At 32.8% G+C, this 19,677-nt stretch overlaps 1 protein-coding gene across 1 annotated transcript; it reads right to left on the minus strand.

Moving 5' to 3' along the window:
* Positions 1–180: 180 nt before the first annotated feature.
* Positions 181–19,205, minus strand: LOC122858345 (putative uncharacterized protein DDB_G0291812). The gene is made up of 16 exons (XM_044161223.1): positions 19,086–19,205; positions 18,448–18,576; positions 17,992–18,123; positions 17,350–17,478; positions 16,894–17,025; positions 16,266–16,394; positions 15,997–16,128; positions 13,707–13,829; positions 13,487–13,567; positions 13,284–13,343; positions 1,330–1,389; positions 1,121–1,180; positions 912–971; positions 740–823; positions 400–637; positions 181–302 (listed from the first exon to the last, which is right to left on the minus strand). Exons 1-16 carry the CDS (start codon positions 19,203–19,205, stop codon positions 181–183), a joined length of 1,791 nt encoding a protein of 596 aa, XP_044017158.1.
* Positions 19,206–19,677: the final 472 nt, after the last annotated feature.

Raw genomic sequence — 19,677 nt, forward strand, 5'->3', positions numbered from 1 at the left:
AAGTAAATAAATTATTATTATTATTATTATTATCATTATTATTATTAATATTTTAAAGCAAACAATGTTTTTAGATTTGATAAATGTTATTTATATGTATTATATTGAATTTTTTTTCAACTTTTATAAAAAAATCATGATATATCAATAAAGGCACTCTTCTTACGATATAATATTATTTTAATTGGCATTTCTATTACGACGTCGTCTGCAAGTTTTAGCTGCATCAGCACAGATGCCAGTAATGCCAGCATTGCAGTCTGCTCTTACTGCATTGGGCATAATTTCTTTTTTGATATACTCTGCAATAACAAAAAAAAAAAAATTGCAATATATTGTATTACATTAATAATAAAATTTAATTAATAACAGTTAAATAATTAATAAATGAGAACTTACGAAAAATCGCTTCAGTAATCCGTGAATCAATTCGCGGTAAAAGGGGTTTATCTGGAAAAGCTGGGGAACTTTTGCCAGACAACGAATGGACAGCTAGTACGTCTCTTGGTACCAGCATGTTCATAAGTTGTCGACTGACTGATCCGGCTAAGTTCCTTTTTTCAGCTTTCCCATCCAGACAAAGACGACGAAGTTTTGCTTGTTTGATATATACTGCTCCATGTAAGTGAGTCCAAACCTAAAAAAATAAAAATAAACAAAATCTTCTTTAAAATATAATATCGTTAAAAAAATATATTTTAAATTTCAAATTAAAATTTATAAACTATTGAGAAATTACCCGAGGATTTGAACGATCGATGTTATCTCCTACTTGAATCCCATCTACTTCATGAGAAAATGGTCTATTTTCATCTCGTTCATTCTGAAAATTATGAAGATTTCAATATAAGTAAACATATTATTATTATTATTATTATTATTATTATTAATATTATTATTATTATTATTACCTCATTATTAGCATCATTATGATCGATATTTTGTCTGTTTCGTAAATCATTTTCAACAATCTAAAACACAAAATAAAACCAATAAAAATACTAAATTCTAATTTTAATTCGTTATTATATAAAAATACAGTTAACGTTTTATAGTATATATGAACACGTTATAACATAATTATTATTATTAATATTATTATTATTATTATTATTATTACCTCATTATTAGCATCATCATGATCGATATTTTGTCTGTTTTGTAAATCGTTTTCAACAATCTAAAACACAAAATAAAACCAATAAAAATACTAAATTCTAATTTTAATTCGTTATTATATAAAAATACAGTTAACGTTTTATAGTATATATGAACACGTTATAACATAATTGTTATTATTAATATTATTATTATTATTATTATTATTACCTCATTATTAGCATCATCATGATCGATATTTTGTCTGTTTTGTAAATCGTTTTCAACAATCTAAAACACAAAATAAAACCAATAGAAATACTAAATTCTAATTTTAATTCGTTATTATATAAAAATACAGTTAACGTTGTAGCGAGATTCATTCGCTGGCCTTAAAAACCCATTTAATTTATTTATTTATTTGTCAAGCTCCTTGCCAGTGATGATTATTTATTTATTATTATTATTATTTTTTTTTATTCTTGAGACATATTATAATCTTGTCAATATTCATTTAACTTATTATTATTATGTAACAATAGTTTACTACAGACGAAGTAGAAGGGGGAGAATTTAGATATAGTCTGAGGGCTTTATGTTATGTTAAGCGAGTAAGTCTCGCTCTCGTGCTTCGATCATCATACTGAGCAGACGTGCTTATTTTTCGTTTCGAAAGGTACGTTACGATTTTGGGGTTAACCCTGAGGATTGGCCTCGTGTTGTTGAAGTTTGGGTTCATCCTGATGAGTTTTAGTTATTACAAACAAAATATGATTAATTGTTATTGAATTTGGATTGATTTTACTGGGGATTTATGTTCCATAAATTACGATTAAGTTGAGGTAGTCAGTTCAGGGTCATTTCTTTATTTTCTTCATGGTAATTTCCTTTGATCAGAGTTGATGTTTACTGGGGATTTATGTTCCATAAATTACGATTAGGTTGAGGTAAATCAGTACTCGCGATATTGGTTAATTCATGTTGTAAATATCTTTAACTAAGTTTTTGAGTAAAATGATTTGTTTTGTTTAAATAAAATTATCTTTTGTTTTATTTTTATAAATCTTTATACGACTTTACCCGTCCCTCTCTCCATAACCCACACACTGAGCGACTCTTGGTTTGCCTCGAAGACTGAGCCTATGGGAGGTTTGATTGATCGAGGTCTGTCGTAAGTTTTGTGTTTTCAGTTTTCGATTTTGACTACGTTTAAGTTTAAGTTTGAGATTTCGTTCAGTTTCGTTTCGTTGCAGTGTTGCAGTTGGGTTTTCGACAGATTTTATTGTTTTATTCTGATTTAGTTTTATGTTCCGGATATTATGATTATTGTATTTTGCTATAAACTATTTTCTTGATATTAATTTTTGGCTTATAAATCAGACGAATAAATTTCATGTACAATATAAATAATTATTTATTTAAGAATAATTATTTAAATATATTAATTCCCATAGCAGCAGTCCGAGAAGGTAGCTGACTCGAAATGTCATGTTACAAATGGCGCCCAAACAGGGACATGTTGTTGTGGAAATTATATATAAAAAAAAAAAAAAAACGAGGAAGATCCTCAATCACAAAAAAGCTCGAGGAAGATCCTCAGTTTAAATAAAAAAAAAAAAAAAAAAAAAAAAAAAAAAAGAAGACGTATATTGAAAAAGAGGAAAATATATACAAAAAGAAAAAAAAAATATAAAGAGGAAGGAATAACCTAAACCTAGAAAAAAAAATAAAGAAAAATTTTTTTGGGTTGAGAACGACTGTCGTCATAATCGGAGGTAAACTCTAGAGACTGGAACACCCTGTTACTCTGGGAAACCAACAAAATATGGAGAAACACTGGGGTGACTATGGGAGACAAGCTCCGAAGATTAAAATACTATTACGGGAATAAACCCGGTTAAATTGGGCCTAAAAGAAAAATACCACCGTGAGATGCTTTTGGAGATAAAACTCCATTAATCTATTAATTAGAATTATTAATGAACTAATTAAAACAATGGGAAATCACCCAGAAGCGAGATTGTTGAAATTAGCGTTCGAATTACTCGCGGGCAAACACAGCACACGAAGCAGCATCGGTTTTATTCGGCCGCGCATGCGCGCGGAGGGATACAAGTGGAGAAGATGTCGACTAACTAATCAGCCGGCTGACTCGCCACTTGCATTCTAACCACGCAGCTGTCAAACGCGTTTGAGTGAAAATTCTGTGTATCTGGATTGAGTGTTGAAGATATATAAAATTAACAATTAAATTAACTACGTGTGGTATATATATATACAAAAAAAACAATATATGGTTAACGGTGTGTGTAGTGTATATTATTAGACTGGAACCGGGGATAAACCTGACTACACAACTGGGAGAAAAAAAAAGGTAAGTTAGAACTTACATAGTGGTGTATTCTTTTCCTTTCTTTTAAAACTCCCGGTGGTTAAACCACTGCGGGGACAGTTGTATTCCCGTGTTTTAAGAAAAAAAAAAAAAAACAATTAAAAAAAAAAAAAAAAGAAAAAAATATATAATAAAAATAAATATATATATATGTATACGATCGGGGTGTAATTGATAGGAAAAATAAATTCTTTCTTTAGTCTAAGGGACTCATGGCTCGTGCCATTGTCTGTAAACCGACGCGTGACTTAAACACACCCCCACAGTTGTTTCTCTGTCTCACATTCGCCGCGCGCTCAAGCCCATTGTCGTGAGTGTACGCTTGACTCACGACGTTTTTTTTCTCTCCGGGGAAAACAATAAATACTTATTATTTTAACCGAAAGTACCGTAAGAGTAAATCTCTCGAGTTTTAGTTATAAAATAAAGAGTTATCTCTATAGTTTTAATTACAAAATAAAGAGTCAATCTCTTGCGTTTCGGTTGTAAAATATAAAAAAAAAAAAAAAGAGAGTGAATCTCTTGAGTTCTAGTTATAAAATAAAGAGTTAATCTCTCGAGTTTGGCTATAAAAAAAAAAAAAAAAAAAAAGAAAGAGTCGATCTCTGAAATTATAGTTACCGGTAAGAGTTATCTTTATTGTTTTAGTTAATCTCTCGAGTTTAGCTATAAAAAAAAAAAAAAAAAAAAAAGAAAGAGTCGATCTCTGAAATTATAGTTACCGGTAAGAGTTATCTTTATTGTTTTAGTTAATCTCTCGAGTTTTAGCTATAAAAAAAAAAAAAAAAAAAAAAAAAAAAAAAGAGGAAAAAAAAAACCTTTGTTTTATTTTGTTTTGCTTGTTACTGTATATAAAAAAAAAAGAGGGGGAAAATATTGGCCCGCACCCCCGACTAGCAGAGCCAACGACGAGCCGCCGTACGCCCCCTCTCTATAGCTTCCTTGTTACATTTCCTTTCCCCTACCTTTTTTTTTACTATTGTGATAGCTCTGAGAAACTAGGAGAAGAAAATCCCTCTATTTTTTTTTTACTTTATATTGTGTGCCTGAGCCATTCCGACCACAGACGCTCGACTCAGTTCTTGTTGACAACACGTTTTTTTTTTTCTTCTCAGAGAAGTTCGATCAAGTATTATTTCGAGTTTAAGAAAATCATATTATTGACAATTGTCTATTTAATTGATAAAGAAATAAATTGTAGCTTACGATTTTGAGTAAAGTTTTGCGTTTACAAATCGTTTATGGTAATTATAATCAGACTTACTATTGCCGAAGAAGTTTAGTATTTGATTGTTGTTGTATTTATCCGGTTGAATTACGTAGTGCTTAGATCTCCCCTAAACCTGGGTTAACCCAACGACTGAGCTATCTGTCTCTTAGTTAAGCGATCAGCACGATCTTATTTTATACGAAAATTGTTCGGCGGGTAATCACAGTACATTAATACTAAATTCTCTTGTTTTGCTAGATTCGTTAATTTTCGAATGGCAGAGTCAATCTCGTTTCAATCTAAGAAAGGGGCTATCCCCAAAGTATTGGACGTGGTTAAGAAACCTCGTGGCCGACCTAAGGGCAAAACAAATTCTTCCTCGTTTGATCTTGTGAAGGAGACGCAGGAGTTGGTTACGACCAGTGATGGGGAAAGTCTCGTGGTACCAGGGTTATTTGATTCGGTTGACGAGAGTGATACTGACGGGAGAACCCGCAGTGAACGCCGGCGTTTGTCACCAACGTGCTCGGTTAAATCGTCGATCACCGATTTAGGGGATATGTTTGCTGATATTGACGCAGTCAATATGCCACCTCCCAAAGCGATTCCTAGCCGTAACCAAGGATTAACCTTTGGAACAGCCGAGGCCGATGCGAATGTCACTTCTGGAGGGTTGAACCCTACGTCGTTTCCAGGATCCTACGGGAATCAGCTCGCCAAGCCCACACCAACGTTGGGTAGAACTAAACTTGCTAAATTGCCTCGAATTCAAGTGAACGATGGAGCAGCTCGTGTGGAACCTCCGAAACCAACAAGCTATCCGCATAGCTTAGAAGGGCGTAGACCAATTCGGGAAATAAATCTTTGCGAACCTCCAGCTCAGCGGAGACTTGTTGAGGATTATCGATTACCACCAAGTAGCAGCACTCGTTATAATTTATCTCGCCGACGGGAATATCCCGATGATATATCAGGATTACCTGTGTTGCCAAGTAGGCGAGTCGCCACACCTTCGGTCGAGGATGGTCGTATTTCAGAACCAGATTCTCGTCACCAAGCCATGATTTTGCGTACCTTGTTAAACTGTAACCTCCTTTTCTCAGGCAAACCTGGAGAAGATGTTGAGGAGTTTCTATATCGTGTTGATCAAGCGCGGTTGATTATAGGTGCAAGAGACCATGAGTTGTTACAAGCCTTATCTTTCTGTTTACGAGGATCAGCCTTGACCTGGTTCATGACCCATTCGGATGAACTCCGAACCTGGGAGAATCTAAAGGAATCTCTTCGAATGTGTTTTTCTGACCTCGATTATCAACGAGCCTTACGCGAGGAAATTGATAAGAGGACCCAGGGGGCACAAGAGTCGGTACGCAGCTATATTTCATGTATGAGAGGTTTATTCCAGCGCACTTCACCTCCTTGGCCTGAAAGCGAGCGCGTCATCTATACGATCCGTAATCTCTTGCCTCCTTTACAAAAAATGATCTCGTCGCGAGCATTCACAACAATGCGAGCCGTAGAGGAAGAGGCGTTCCGACAGGAACAAATTGACCAAAACGCTCAAACCCGGAGACCACCTCCGAGGCCAGAGTTATCTCTTTGCCCGGGTTTCGCCTGTCCAACGTTGCGCACTACCACTTTTGCTCCATCTCGACCAATTCGTCCAAATAACCTCCGTATTTTATATGAGGATGGCGAGCTTCTTGACAATCAGGTAGAACCTAATTTCATTGACGAGTTCGAGGCTCTCAAAATCGGTCGTGAGATTTTACGTAGTAAACACCGTGATCAAACCAAGAATTCGCCGGTAACAGTTGATCAGTCGACCCAGGTTACAAGCCCGATCGCTCCAGTTGTTGCTCGAGCTGATGATTCTATCAACCCGCCACGCGCTGGGTATTACTTGAACCAGAGATTAACTCTACCAGGGGATAATGCTATCGAGTGCTGGAACTGCGATTCGTTTGGCCACTTGCATCGCGACTGTCCAGAACCTAGACGTCGTTTTTGTTTTCGTTGTCGACGTTCGGGAGTTACCACGATGACGTGCCCTTCGTGTAATCCGGGAAACGCCAGCCGAGAACCATAGAGCCGGTCTATGAGTCTCAACCCGTTAGTTCCCCACTACCACCGGCACCATCGATCAAAACTCCTTGGAGATTCGCGGAAAACCGCAGAATTCTAACTCCGGAGGAGGCGAATTCAGTCCAACTTTCACCAACGGCTCCAGAGTTCATACCTCAGGAGGTCAAACCACCACCATTTAAACTCATGGCTTTTCATCTAGACATAGTCATTGGGCCGCTCATTATTCGCGCACTTGTAGACTCAGGCGCAAATCGAACGTTTGCTGGTAAAACCGCAACACAGTTGTTTGAACAATCCGGGTTAGAACAGAAGGTTATTACACCACGTAGAATAATGACTGCTGGTGGTCAGATCGAAATGGTTAATCACTCGGTTACCTTATCAGTTATGATTGAAGAAAAGATAACAGAAATGGAGGCCCTGATCCTTCCCTCGTTATCTGAGGATTTCATACTTGGGTTAGATTTTCTCCAGACTGCTGGTATGGTGATAGATTTCGGTGATAGATCTTGGCACTACCGCGACGATCCAGAGCGTAAATTCCTTTTCGTTCCAGTAATAAACGCCACCAAAATCATCCAGTGTAACGGACTACAAACCTTAAGCTCAGAGGAAGACTTAGAGTTGAGGAAATTCCTCGATTTCAACCTTCCAGAATTACCCTCAGCAGATTCACCCTTTCCGGTGACTCCTCTGACCATGCACAACATTGACGTAGGCGACAATCCACCAATACGTCAAAAACCCTACAGGGCCAACCCTGCTATGTGCACGATCATGAAAGCCAAAGTCGACAAAATGCTCGCTACCGGGATTATTGAGCCATCACAAAGTGAATGGGCTAGCCCAGTTGTGATGGTCCCGAAAGGCAAGAACGAATACCGGTTTTGTATCGACTTTCGTAAAGTTAATTCTGTAACTAAAAAGGACGCGTATCCGATCCCGGATATGACGTCTATCCTTGACGAATTACGTTTGGCCAAGTATATAACTACCATCGATCTCAGCCAAGCTTTCTTCCAGATTGCTCTAACTCCTGAATCTCGGGAGATCACCGCGTTTATCGTTCCAGGTTACGGTTTATATCATTTTTTGCGCATGCCGTTTGGTTTATCCAATTCTCCTGCGACGATGCAGCGCCTAGCTGATCGATTATTGGGACACCGATATTATCCCACTGTATTTGTGTATCTCGATGACATCATTATTGTAACAAAAACGTTCGAGGAACACCTGACTTACTTAGGTAGAGTCTTAGGGGACCTCAAAACCGCGAACCTTACGATCAACCGGGAGAAAAGCCATTTCTGTTGCTCGCAGGTTCGATATTTGGGATTTATCGTAAACCGCGACGGTCTCCAGGTCGATCCTGAGAAAACCGCGGCAGTAATTAATTACCCAACACCTACGAACATTAAGCAACTACGCCGGCTACTTGGAATGGCTTCGTGGTACCGCCGTTTTATACCAGAGTTTGCCTCTGTAGCCGAACCTTTGACGCGATTAACAAAAAAGAACACTCCGTGGATTTGGGGTGAACCCCAGGCGGAAAGTTTTCGATTATTAAAAGTGAGGTTAACCTCAGCACCAACGCTAGCATGTCCAGATTTTTCACTACCTTTTACCCTTCAAACGGACGCTAGTAGTGTAGGACTTGGGGCCGTATTAACTCAGAAGTTCGGGGAAGACGAGAAAGTCATCGCGTATGCTAGTCGTACGATGGCCGATACGGAAACTCGCTATACAGTCACCGAACAAGAATGTCTCGCGATGATTTGGGCTATCCGTAAATTTCGATGTTATCTGGAGGGTTACTCCTTCACGGTTATCACTGATCACAGTAGCCTTAAGTGGTTGAACAATCTGCGCAACCCCACGGGGCGTTTGGCACGTTGGTCTCTCGAACTTATGCAGTATGACTACGTCATAGTGCATCGCAAAGGGGCGTTACACCACGTGCCAGATGCACTATCCCGCATCCCTGAATCCCTTAAACAAGCCGAGTTACTCGAGGATACTCGAGATGCTTGGTACAAAAAGAAACTCCGTCAAACTCTACATTTTCCTGATAGTCACCCGGACTGGAAAATAATAGAGGACCGGTTGTACCACCACCGACCGTTACCTTTCGTTGTTACTGAATTTCCCGACCTATCTGCTTGGAAGTTGGTGTTACCGCGGGAACATTACGAACAGGCGGTCTTGGAATGTCATACCCCCCCCCATACCGGGCATATGGGAATCGATAAGACGTATCGACGGGTATCCACCCAGTACTATTGGCCAAATATGTTTCGGGTAGTATCCGCGATAGTATCACGATGCGAAATTTGCCAGAAAACCAAGTCTGATGCGGCTAAACCGCGTGGGCTAATGGGTAAACGGCTCATCCAAGAACCCTGGTCAGTAATCGCGGCTGACATCATGGGACCTTTGCCACGCTCTCGGACCGGTAAAGCTTACCTTTTGGTAATCCAAGACCAGATGACGAAATACGTGGAGTTAGTCTCTTTGCGTGTTGCTACGGGTAGATCCATTCGAGAACAACTCGAGGACTTAGTAATCTATCGCCATGGAGTCCCCCGCGTATTAATTACGGATAACGGCACTGAATTCACCAATAAAGAGATCAAAGCGTTAGCAACGTGGGCAGGGATAACCCTGCAGACCACACCACCCTATCATCCACAGGCAGATCCAGTGGAAAGGGTTAACCGAAGCCTTAAAACAATGTTAAGAGCCTACTTGGATGGTAATCACCAAGATTGGGATACTCACCTATCAGAATTTCGTTTCGCGTATAATACGGCCTATCACGATGCGCTGATGACGAATCCCGCATTTGCTAATTCAGGTAGGGAACTACGACCACCAAATTCACTTCGGGGGGAATTCGAGGGTGAAACCACCCTGGTTCCGATCCCCATAGAGAAGTGGAACGAGCGAATGAGGCGCCTGAACACACTTCGTCAGGCTTTAACCTTTGCCCGGGGAGAAGCAACAGATAGGCAGGCCAACCAGTATAACGCGCGACACCGGAACGTGGAATTTTTTGAAGGACAATTGGTATTGAGGAAAACTCACCCACTCTCCAACGCGGCCAAACGTTATTCGGCTAACCTCGAAAAACCATTTGAAGGCCCTTTCGTTGTAACGCGTAAACTTTCACCAAATCGTTATGAGTTGACCGATTTCGCTGGAAAATTTTTAGGACAAGTCGCGATCTCTGATCTAAAACCGTGGATAACACAGAATTAAATAAACCTCCGAGTTAATACCGTGTCATGCCACTAACACCAAGGTTATTTCTTTTATCAGATGAGAGAACTGAAGTCCTACCGAATACCACGCAGGAGGTCAACCAGAGGAAGAACAAAGCCGAGTCCAGGCAAGAATCTAGAGGTCTTGTCTAGAACGATGAAGGGGCGAAGGCTTCTAGATAGCGATACTGGTAGTGAACAGGGAGAAACGTCAGGATCGGATGAGGCAACGCAAAGACCTGTGGTACCTTTGGTGTTGGTAGATCTGTTGGAGCCACATCGTGGGGAATTAGAGGCCATTTCAACTCAGAACCCCGGTTTGGTTTTAGCCATATCACAGGTCTGTGAGCAGGTTATGGGACAACGTCAGGCAGCAACCAATGAACTGGGCGACCACTTTGAGTTCATAAACCTCACTGAGGAGTTAGAACCAGCCACAGGAAATTCAGGTACATTGCCACATGAGGTGGATCTTCTCTCCATGGAACCAGAAGAAGCTGCACAACTAATCAAGCCATTAGTGCCAAACCCAGTTGAAGATACGCTTGATTGTACGCCAGGAGCAGATTCGGATTTGGACACAAGCGTTTTCGGATCTGATTCCTCCAATCTTGCCGACATGATAAACACCCGCAAGTTGAGGAATCCAGGCCAATCCAAAACCACGCCTACCATAATGTCGGTGGTAAATGTCTGTGTAGACCGCGAGAGGTTTAAAACAAACCCAAAACCATGGGAAGCACCAGAATCAATACTGGGGAAAACCGGCATCTTACCAAGAAAAGTAGACGCCGAACCCCGACCAGAAGCAATTAAGGTGTCGATTCCATTGGAGAAGCTCACCTTCGGTTTTGGTATTCCACTTATGGAATCATCAGCTGTTGTGATGCCACCACTGGAGGTGAGAAACTCCGGAGACGCTACAACTGTAGGGGCAACCTGCAAAGAGACAATTTCGCCAGTATCCGAACAACCATCATCAGCTGAATTGCTTCCCTCTGAAGCATCATCGATTTCGAAGGCCATAGATAAGCCATTGGAAGTGCAAACAACATCTATGGGGGCCATAAAAAAGGCAAAGGCAAACACTCCGCGAGCTGCTGGTAGTTCAACTCAGTCTGGTGAGAAAATTAGATGGAAAAAGAGGCCACATTGCTGGAAGTGCCGGTCACATTTACATCACACCCACCAGTGTACCAGACCTGACAGTGCTGGTCGGGCTCCAAGTAGAGCGGAACTCGCGAGATCTCGCTCAGAGTGGGATCAACAAAGGTTGGTACCTAACTCAGCTGATATGTCAAGAGGGTTTGGCGAGAGTACCTCGCACTCTTTTGACTGGGTTTCGGGATATCCCGACAGCCAAAGTGGGTATTTTGGTCCAGCAGATCCACCAGAATTAAGCAGGTTCCACTCTCACTGGAACCAGTATGTACCAAGGGCGGTAGTCCAGGATGAATATATGGGATGGCCACAAAACAACCACGTGGGTGATCCTGCATGGAAGAACTACTATTGCCAGGGATCTAGTTCACATGGGCACCTTCCCTGTACATTACCAACGTGTCGTTTCCAGCAATAAAGCTAGTCTTCGGGGAAAAACCCCTTGGTGTTATACCAGTATGATACTGAGTAGTACAAATGAAAAAAAAAAGACTTGTTATTCGGGGAGAAACCCCCTTTAGTTAATTACCAAAAAGAGTAATAACCAATATAAATGACTGGAAGAAAAAAGACTTGTTATTCGGGGCTTAATCCCTATATATAAAAAAAAAAAAATAATAAAAATATACTCAGGCTAGTCGGTTGAGCCATAGCCTCCTAAACTTAAAGGGTCATTGTACCATTGCTGAGTGATATTAAAATTAGTTTCGTTACACTAAAATTTTACTTGTCCAGTTTATTGTTCCCTTTTCCCAACCAGTTGTTTCAGGAACCCTACGAACGAGGACTCAACCAGGAGAACCATCTCAACGCCAAGAACCGCAGGATTGAGTTTTGATCACCGTCAACGAGTCTTGGGGGGGGGGCTGTAGCGAGATTCACTCGCTGGCCTTAAAAACCCATTTAATTTATTTATTTATTTGTCAAGCTCCTTGCCAGTGATGATTATTTATTTATTATTATTATTATTTTTTTTTATTCTTGAGACATATTATAATCTTGTCAATATTCATTTAACTTATTATTATTATGTAACAATAGTTTACTACAGACGAAGTAGAAGGGGGAGAATTTAGATATAGTCTGAGGGCTTTATGTTATGTTAAGCGAGTTGGTCTGGCTCTCTTGCTTCGATCATCATACTGAGCAGACGTGCTTATTTTTCGTTTCGAAAGGTACGTTACGATTTTGGGGTTAACCCTGAGGATTGGCCTCGTGTTGTTAAAGTTTGGGTTCATCCTGATGAATTTTAGTTATTACAAACAATTTTTGATTAATTGATATTGATCTTGGATTGATTTTACTGGGGGTTTATGTTCCATAAATTACGATTAAGTTGAGGTAGTCAGTTCAGGGTCATTTCTTTATTTTCTTCATGGTAATTTCCTTTGATCAGAGTTGATGTTTACTGGGGGTTTATATACTATAAACTACGATTAAGTTGAGGTAAACTAGTACTTGCGATATTGGTTAGTTTATGTTGTAAATATTTTAAAATTAAGTTTTGAGTAAAATGATTTGCTTTGTTTAAATAAAATTATCTTTTGTTTTATTTTTATAAATCTTTATACGACTTTACCCGTCCCTCTCTCCATAACCCACACACTGAGCGACTCTTGGTTTGCCTCGAAGACTGAGCCTATGGGAGGTTTGATTGATCGAGGTCTGTCGTAAGTTTTGTGTTTTCAGTTTTCGATTTTGACTACGTTTAAGTTTAAGTTTGAGATTTCGTTCAGTTTCGTTTCGTTGCAGTGTTGCAGTTGGGTTTTCGACAGATTTTATTGTTTTATTCTGATTTAGTTTTATGTTCCGGATATTATGATTATTGTATTTTGCTATAAACTATTTTCTTGATATTAATTTTTGGCTTATAAATCAGACGAATAAATTTCATGTACAATATAAATAATTATTTATTTAAGAATAATTATTTAAATATATTAATTCCCATAGCAGCAGTCCGAGAAGGTAGCTGACTCGAAATGTCATGTTACAACGTTTTATAGTATATATGAACACGTTATAACATAATTATTATTATTAATATTATTATTATTATTATAATTATTATTACTTCATTATTAGCATTATCGTGATCGATATTTTGTCTGTTTTGTAAATCGTTTTCAACAATCTAAAACACAAAATAAAACCAATAGAAATACTAAATTCTAATTTTAATTCGTTATTATATAAAAATACATTTAACGTTTTACAGTATATATATACACGTTATGACATTACTATTATTATTATTATCATTATTATTATTTCTACCTCATTATTAATAACACTATTGGCATCATTTCGTCCATCATGTAAATTAGTATGTACCTGATCTAAATCATTTTGAACGATCTAAAACACAAAATAAAAATAATAAAGAAATTTTAACATGATAATTTTTCAAATCATCATAAAAATAAAAAATGTAGTACAAGTTTTACTTTTGATAACTTATGCTGTATATATATATATATGTCTGATATATTAATACCTGATTATTTTCGGTGTTTTGGAGGGCATTTGCACGAAGAGATAAAGAAGATGATAGAGGTGTAGGCTCACCAATCAAGAGTAGAGAACCCGAATCAAAATTTTTTGACTGACGAATATCAATCTGTCAAAAACGAAAAACATTAATTACATGTAAGTTTTTTAACTTTTAAATATTAAGAAATTCGAGAAAAATAAATTTATTAGTTAATTTTATAGCTAATTTTTAGTCTACGCTATTTATAATCCAGTTATCTGCAAGAAGAACAGAACGAATTCGATTGAATTATCGATATAAAAAAAAAACTGAACATTTACATTTAGAACTATATAAAAAATAAAAAAAAAATAAATTCTTTTCCTACTCCCTCCACTTCACCATTATTTAATAAAATGTCATTGAATTTTTTTTTCTATAAAAATCGAAAAAACTTTATAACTACACTACCTCATCGCTAGTTTTTAGTTCAGATTCTGTAGAACTTTTGTTTAAAGCATCATAAAAACCAGAAGTAATTGTGTTGTTCATATTGTAAGGGCGAAAAATATTATCACGTGTCATCTGGCTAGGACGATTCCAATTGGTTAACTGTATAATGAAGATAAACATTAATTAAAAAATTAATAATAAATTTTTTTTTCTTTATTGTCTATGGTAAGTTATAAAAAAAAAAGAAAAAGAAAACAGAAATAAATATTTTATAATTACTACTAAGCAGAAAAATAATAAATAAATGAATAGACTTTTAAACATATAATACATACATTAGTAGGCTGATAAAAATTATCCCATTCTTGATAATTATAGTTAACATCATTTAATGTCGACACAGAATTAATTTGCGATAATAGCATCGAATTATTATTTGAACAATGACCATAAGTAACAGGAAACAATGACTTATTATGGTATGAAGAGTTTCTTATCTAGAAAAAAAAAAAAATAATAAAACAAAGTTTTACAAAGATTTTGAATTTTAATATCAATAGAAATTTAACGAAATTTTTTTAGAAAATTATGATCGAAAGCGAACAATATTTGATTACACTAATGAGCTTGAATAAATAACAATATTTATCTATACAAGAAAATGTCATTTTTTCTTCATTAACACAATGTCTAATTTGAGTCAAGAGAAAATAATATATCGTACGAACTGAGAATGCTATTTAATTTAATTTTATATGAGAATTAAAAATTGCAATAAAATTTTTAATAGATCACTAAGATACAGAAATCATAATAACAATTAAAACATTCTAAAAAAAATTTAAATAGAGCATTATAAATATTCAATTACTCAATTAACATGCTAGAAAAGTTTGACTTAAAAAAAATTTGGACATTGTTCAAAATGAAATAAACATAATAATAATGTTTAGAAAACATAAATAGATTTTTAATTGACTAAAAAATAAAAAAAATTCAACAGTGTATTTTATATGACAATGAATTATTTAACAAGGAATACAAAACAGCTAACACCTTCTATTGGTAAATTTTTTTTCAAAATAACTTTTAAAAAAATTTTTTTTTTAAATATAAATTTTTATAAAAAAATAGAAAAAAAAAATTATTCAAAGCTCAAAAAAATTAAATAAAAAAAATTAAATAACTATAGTTAAAAAAATTACTCGTTATTACAGAAAAAAAATAATAATACAAATAATATTTTCTTGATGTTATTTTCTAAATTCACTGATAATTAACATTTACTTAATGATTTTGTTAAAAATTATACTGGCACAAAATTTAAATAATTTGATTATGTTCATGGACTTGAATTCACTATAGTATTCATTGAAGTTTGAAAAAAAACAAAATAAATCGATATCATTGATTAACATAATTGTAATTAAATTTTTGAATGTTTAAACTACTATTAAAATGATACAATAAATGATATAGAACAGTTTACTTATTCTACAAGATAAATGAAATAGAAAGAAAAAAAAAATTATTAAAATCGACATCATAAAAATGTTACAGAAAAAATGATAAATTACATTTGAAAATAAATTGACTAAAAAATACTAAAAAAAGGTTTGTTAATTCCATAAAGTAGATTTTACGAACAGAAATAAATAACCAATAATATATTCAGAAAAAAAAAATTGTCTAGTAATTTTTTAAATTAAAAATTAAAAAGCTGGAATAAAACACAAATAAAAAGTAAAATAAAATGACTAAAGTTAAGAAACTACTTATAATCATGAACAAGGTAAAAATATAAAAATTTAAGTGTTTTGTTTTTAACTTTTAAATTAATAAATGATTAATAAAAACTTACTGGTTTTGGTAAAAACAAAGCTGGTTGAATACTTGAATTTTTTGTTTGTGTTGATAAATTTTCAATACTTGTAATTGGTGTTGAACAAGATGATTGTGGATGTTCAGCATTTACCATAGTAACATTTGAAGTCTAAAAAAGTATAAAAATAATTGAAAAATGAAAATTTTATGATACATACCCTTTAAGAGTTACTCTATATATTAATATAAAAATAATTGTTTCTTGACGTTATTTAATAAATTTATTCATAAATATTATATACTTACTGGTTTTGATAGAAATTTCTTTGACCCAAAGTTTAAATTTTTAAATTGTGTTGATGAATTCAAATGACTTATTGTTGTTGAATCAGTCCACTGTGTTTGTTGAATATTTGCTGGAGTATTTTCTAAAGTCTAAAATAATAAATTATCATTTATTAAATTTTTTCAAATTTTATATCATATTATTTTAAATATTATAAAAAAAAAAAAAAAAAAAACGAATATTTATATTGAACAGTTTACTTATTTTACAAAATAAAAATAAATTAAAAAAATTATTACAATCAACATCATAAAAATGTTACAGGAAAAATGAATAAATACATTTTATAAATAAAGAACTTGAAAATTGTAAAATGGAATTGGATATTTTTTTTTCTTAATAATAATTTAAACAAAAATAAATTGAACAATAATATAAAAAAAAAGTTTTACTCCAATAATTTTTTTCTGATTAAGTTTATAAAGGAAAAAAAAAAAAACGATGATAAAATTTAAAAGCTGGAATAAAACACAAAAAAAAACTAGAACTAATTGTCCAAAGTTAAAAAACTATTTAATATTACGTACAAGGTGATAAAATAAATATGAATATGTTTTGTCGTTAACTTTTAAATTAATAAAAACTTACTGGTTCTGACAAAATTGATGCTGGTTGAATAGTTAAAGTTGTTGTTTGTGTTGATAAATTCTCAATATTTGTAATTGGTGTTGAACAAGATGATTGTGGATGTTCAGCATTTACCATAGTAACATTTGATGTCTGGAAAAGCCAATATAATTTGATAAAATAATTCTAATTTAAAAAAAAAAAAAAAAAACATCATGATCTTATGGATCTTAAATTTATTAATTCTATTTGTTAGTTCATTGGAAAACAAAAATTTGATGATACATACTCTTTAAGAGATATACTTAAAATAACATACAAGTATTTAAAATAAATAACGAAATATATTACAAAAGCAAACATAAATTATAAACTAAATCTAGAATTACTCATCATTATGAAAAAAAAATAATAATATAAAAATAATTGTTTCTTGACGTTATTTAATAAATTTATTCATAAATATTATATACTTACTGGTTTTGATAGAAATTTCTTTGACCCAAAGTTTAAATTTTTAAATTGTGTTGATGAATTCAAATGACTTATTGTTGTTGAATCAGTCCACTGTGTTTGTTGAATATTTGCTGGAGTATTTTCTAAAGTCTAAAATAATAAATTATCATTTATTAAATTTTTTCAAATTTTATATCATATTATTTTAAATATTATAAAAAAAAAAAAAAAAAAAACGAATATTTATATTGAACAGTTTACTTATTTTACAAAATAAAAAAATAAATTAAAAAAAAAAAAAAAAAAATTATTACAATCAACATCATAAAAATGTTACAGGAAAAATGAATAAATACATTTTATAAATAAAGAACTTGAAAATTGTAAAATGGAATTGGATATTTTTTTTTCTTAATAATAATTTAAACAAAAATAAATTGAACAATAATATAAAAAAAAAGTTTTACTCCAATAATTTTTTTCTGATTAAGTTTATAAAGGAAAAAAAAAAAAACGATGATAAAATTTAAAAGCTGGAATAAAACACAAAAAAAAACTAGAACTAATTGTCCAAAGTTAAAAAACTATTTAATATTACGTACAAGGTGATAAAATAAATATGAATATGTTTTGTCGTTAACTTTTAAATTAATAAAAACTTACTGGTTCTGACAAAATTGATGCTGGTTGAATAGTTAAAGTTGTTGTTTGTGTTGATAAATTCTCAATATTTGTAATTGGTGTTGAACAAGATGATTGTGGATGTTCAGCATTTACCATAGTAACATTTGATGTCTGGAAAAGCCAATATAATTTGATGAAATAATTCTAATTTAAAAAAAAAAAAAAAAAACATCATGATCTTATGGATCTTAAATTTATTAATTCTATTTGTTAGTTCATTGGAAAACAAAAATTTGATGATACATACTCTTTAAGAGATATACTTAAAATAACATACAAGTATTTAAAATAAATAACGAAATATATTACAAAAGCAAACATAAATTATAAACTAAATCTAGAATTACTCATCATTATGAAAAAAAAATAATAATATAAAAATAATTGTTTCTTGACGTTATTTAATAAATTCATTCATAAATATTATATACTTACTGGTTTTGATAGAAATTTCTTTGACCCAAAGTTTAAATTTTTAAATTGTGTTGATGAATTCAAATGACTTATTGTTGTTGAATCAGTCCACTGTGTTTGTTGAATATTTTCTGGAGTATTTTCTAAAGTCTAAAATAATAAATTATCATTTATTAAATTTTTTCAAATTTTATATCATATTATTTTAAATATTATAAAAAAAAAAAAAAAACGAATATTTATATTGAACAGTTTACTTATTTTACAAAATAAAAAAATAAATTAAAAAAAAAAAAAAAAAAATTATTACAATCAACATCATAAAAATGTTACAGGAAAAATGATTAAATACATTTTATAAATAAATAACTTGAAAATTGTAAAATGGAATTGGATATTTTTTTTTCTTAATAATAATTTAAACAAAAATAAATTGAACAATAATATAAAAAAAAAGTTTTACTCCAATAATTTTTTTCTGATTAAGTTTATAAAGGAAAAAAAAAAAAACGATGTTAAAATTTAAAAGCTGGAATAAAACACAAAAAAAAACTAGAAATAATTGTCCAAAGTTAAAAAACTATTTAATATTACGTACAAGGTGATAAAATAAATATGTATATGTTTTGTCGTTAACTTTTAAATTAATAAAAACTTACTGGTTCTGACAAAAACGATGCTGGTTGAATAGTTGAAGTTTTTGTTTGTGTTGATAAATTTTCAATACTTGTAATTGGTGTTAAACAAGATAATTGTGGATCATGTTCAGCATTTACCATAGTAACATTCGAAGTCTGAAAAATCCAATATAATTTAATGAAATAATTCTGATTTTTTTAAAAAAAAACATTGATATATATATAAATTTTTAAATTTTTTTTTAGAAACATTATTTAATTTTCATTTTGCAAATTTTTAAGAAAAAATAAAATTTGTATGGTACGATTAAAAAAAATATTATTATGAAAATAATATTTTTCTGATGTTATTTAATGAATTTAGTATTTATACATCAATTAAAATACTTCTGATTTTTTTTTTATATTCAGAAAAATTAAAAAAAAAAAAATACAATCATGAATATATATTTGTGTATATATTTTATATGATGCTCAATAATAATTGAAAAAATAGTAATATGGATATTAAGTTTTCATAAAAAGATAATTTTGTTTTACTTATTTTATATAAAATATCATTTATCTTACCAATGTGTTTTGAAATAGTGCTGGTTTTTGTTTGGGATTTGAA

The sequence above is a fragment of the Aphidius gifuensis genome, linkage group LG1, assembly GCF_014905175.1.
Source record: "Aphidius gifuensis isolate YNYX2018 linkage group LG1, ASM1490517v1, whole genome shotgun sequence".
NCBI lineage: Eukaryota > Metazoa > Arthropoda > Insecta > Hymenoptera > Braconidae > Aphidius > Aphidius gifuensis.

Bases quoted from the DNA above. Each gene is read 5' to 3' on its own strand.
- LOC122858345 (XM_044161223.1), bottom strand. From the start codon at position 19,205: ATGGTAAATGCTGAACATGATCCACAATTATCTTGTTTAACACCAATT. The intron at 13,344-13,486 runs GTAGAAATAATA...TTTGTGTTTTAG, and splicing joins ATAGTGTTATTAATAATGAG to ATTGTTGAAAACGATTTACA. The intron at 1,181-1,329 runs GTAATAATAATA...TTTGTGTTTTAG, and splicing joins ATGATGATGCTAATAATGAG to ATTGTTGAAAACGATTTACA.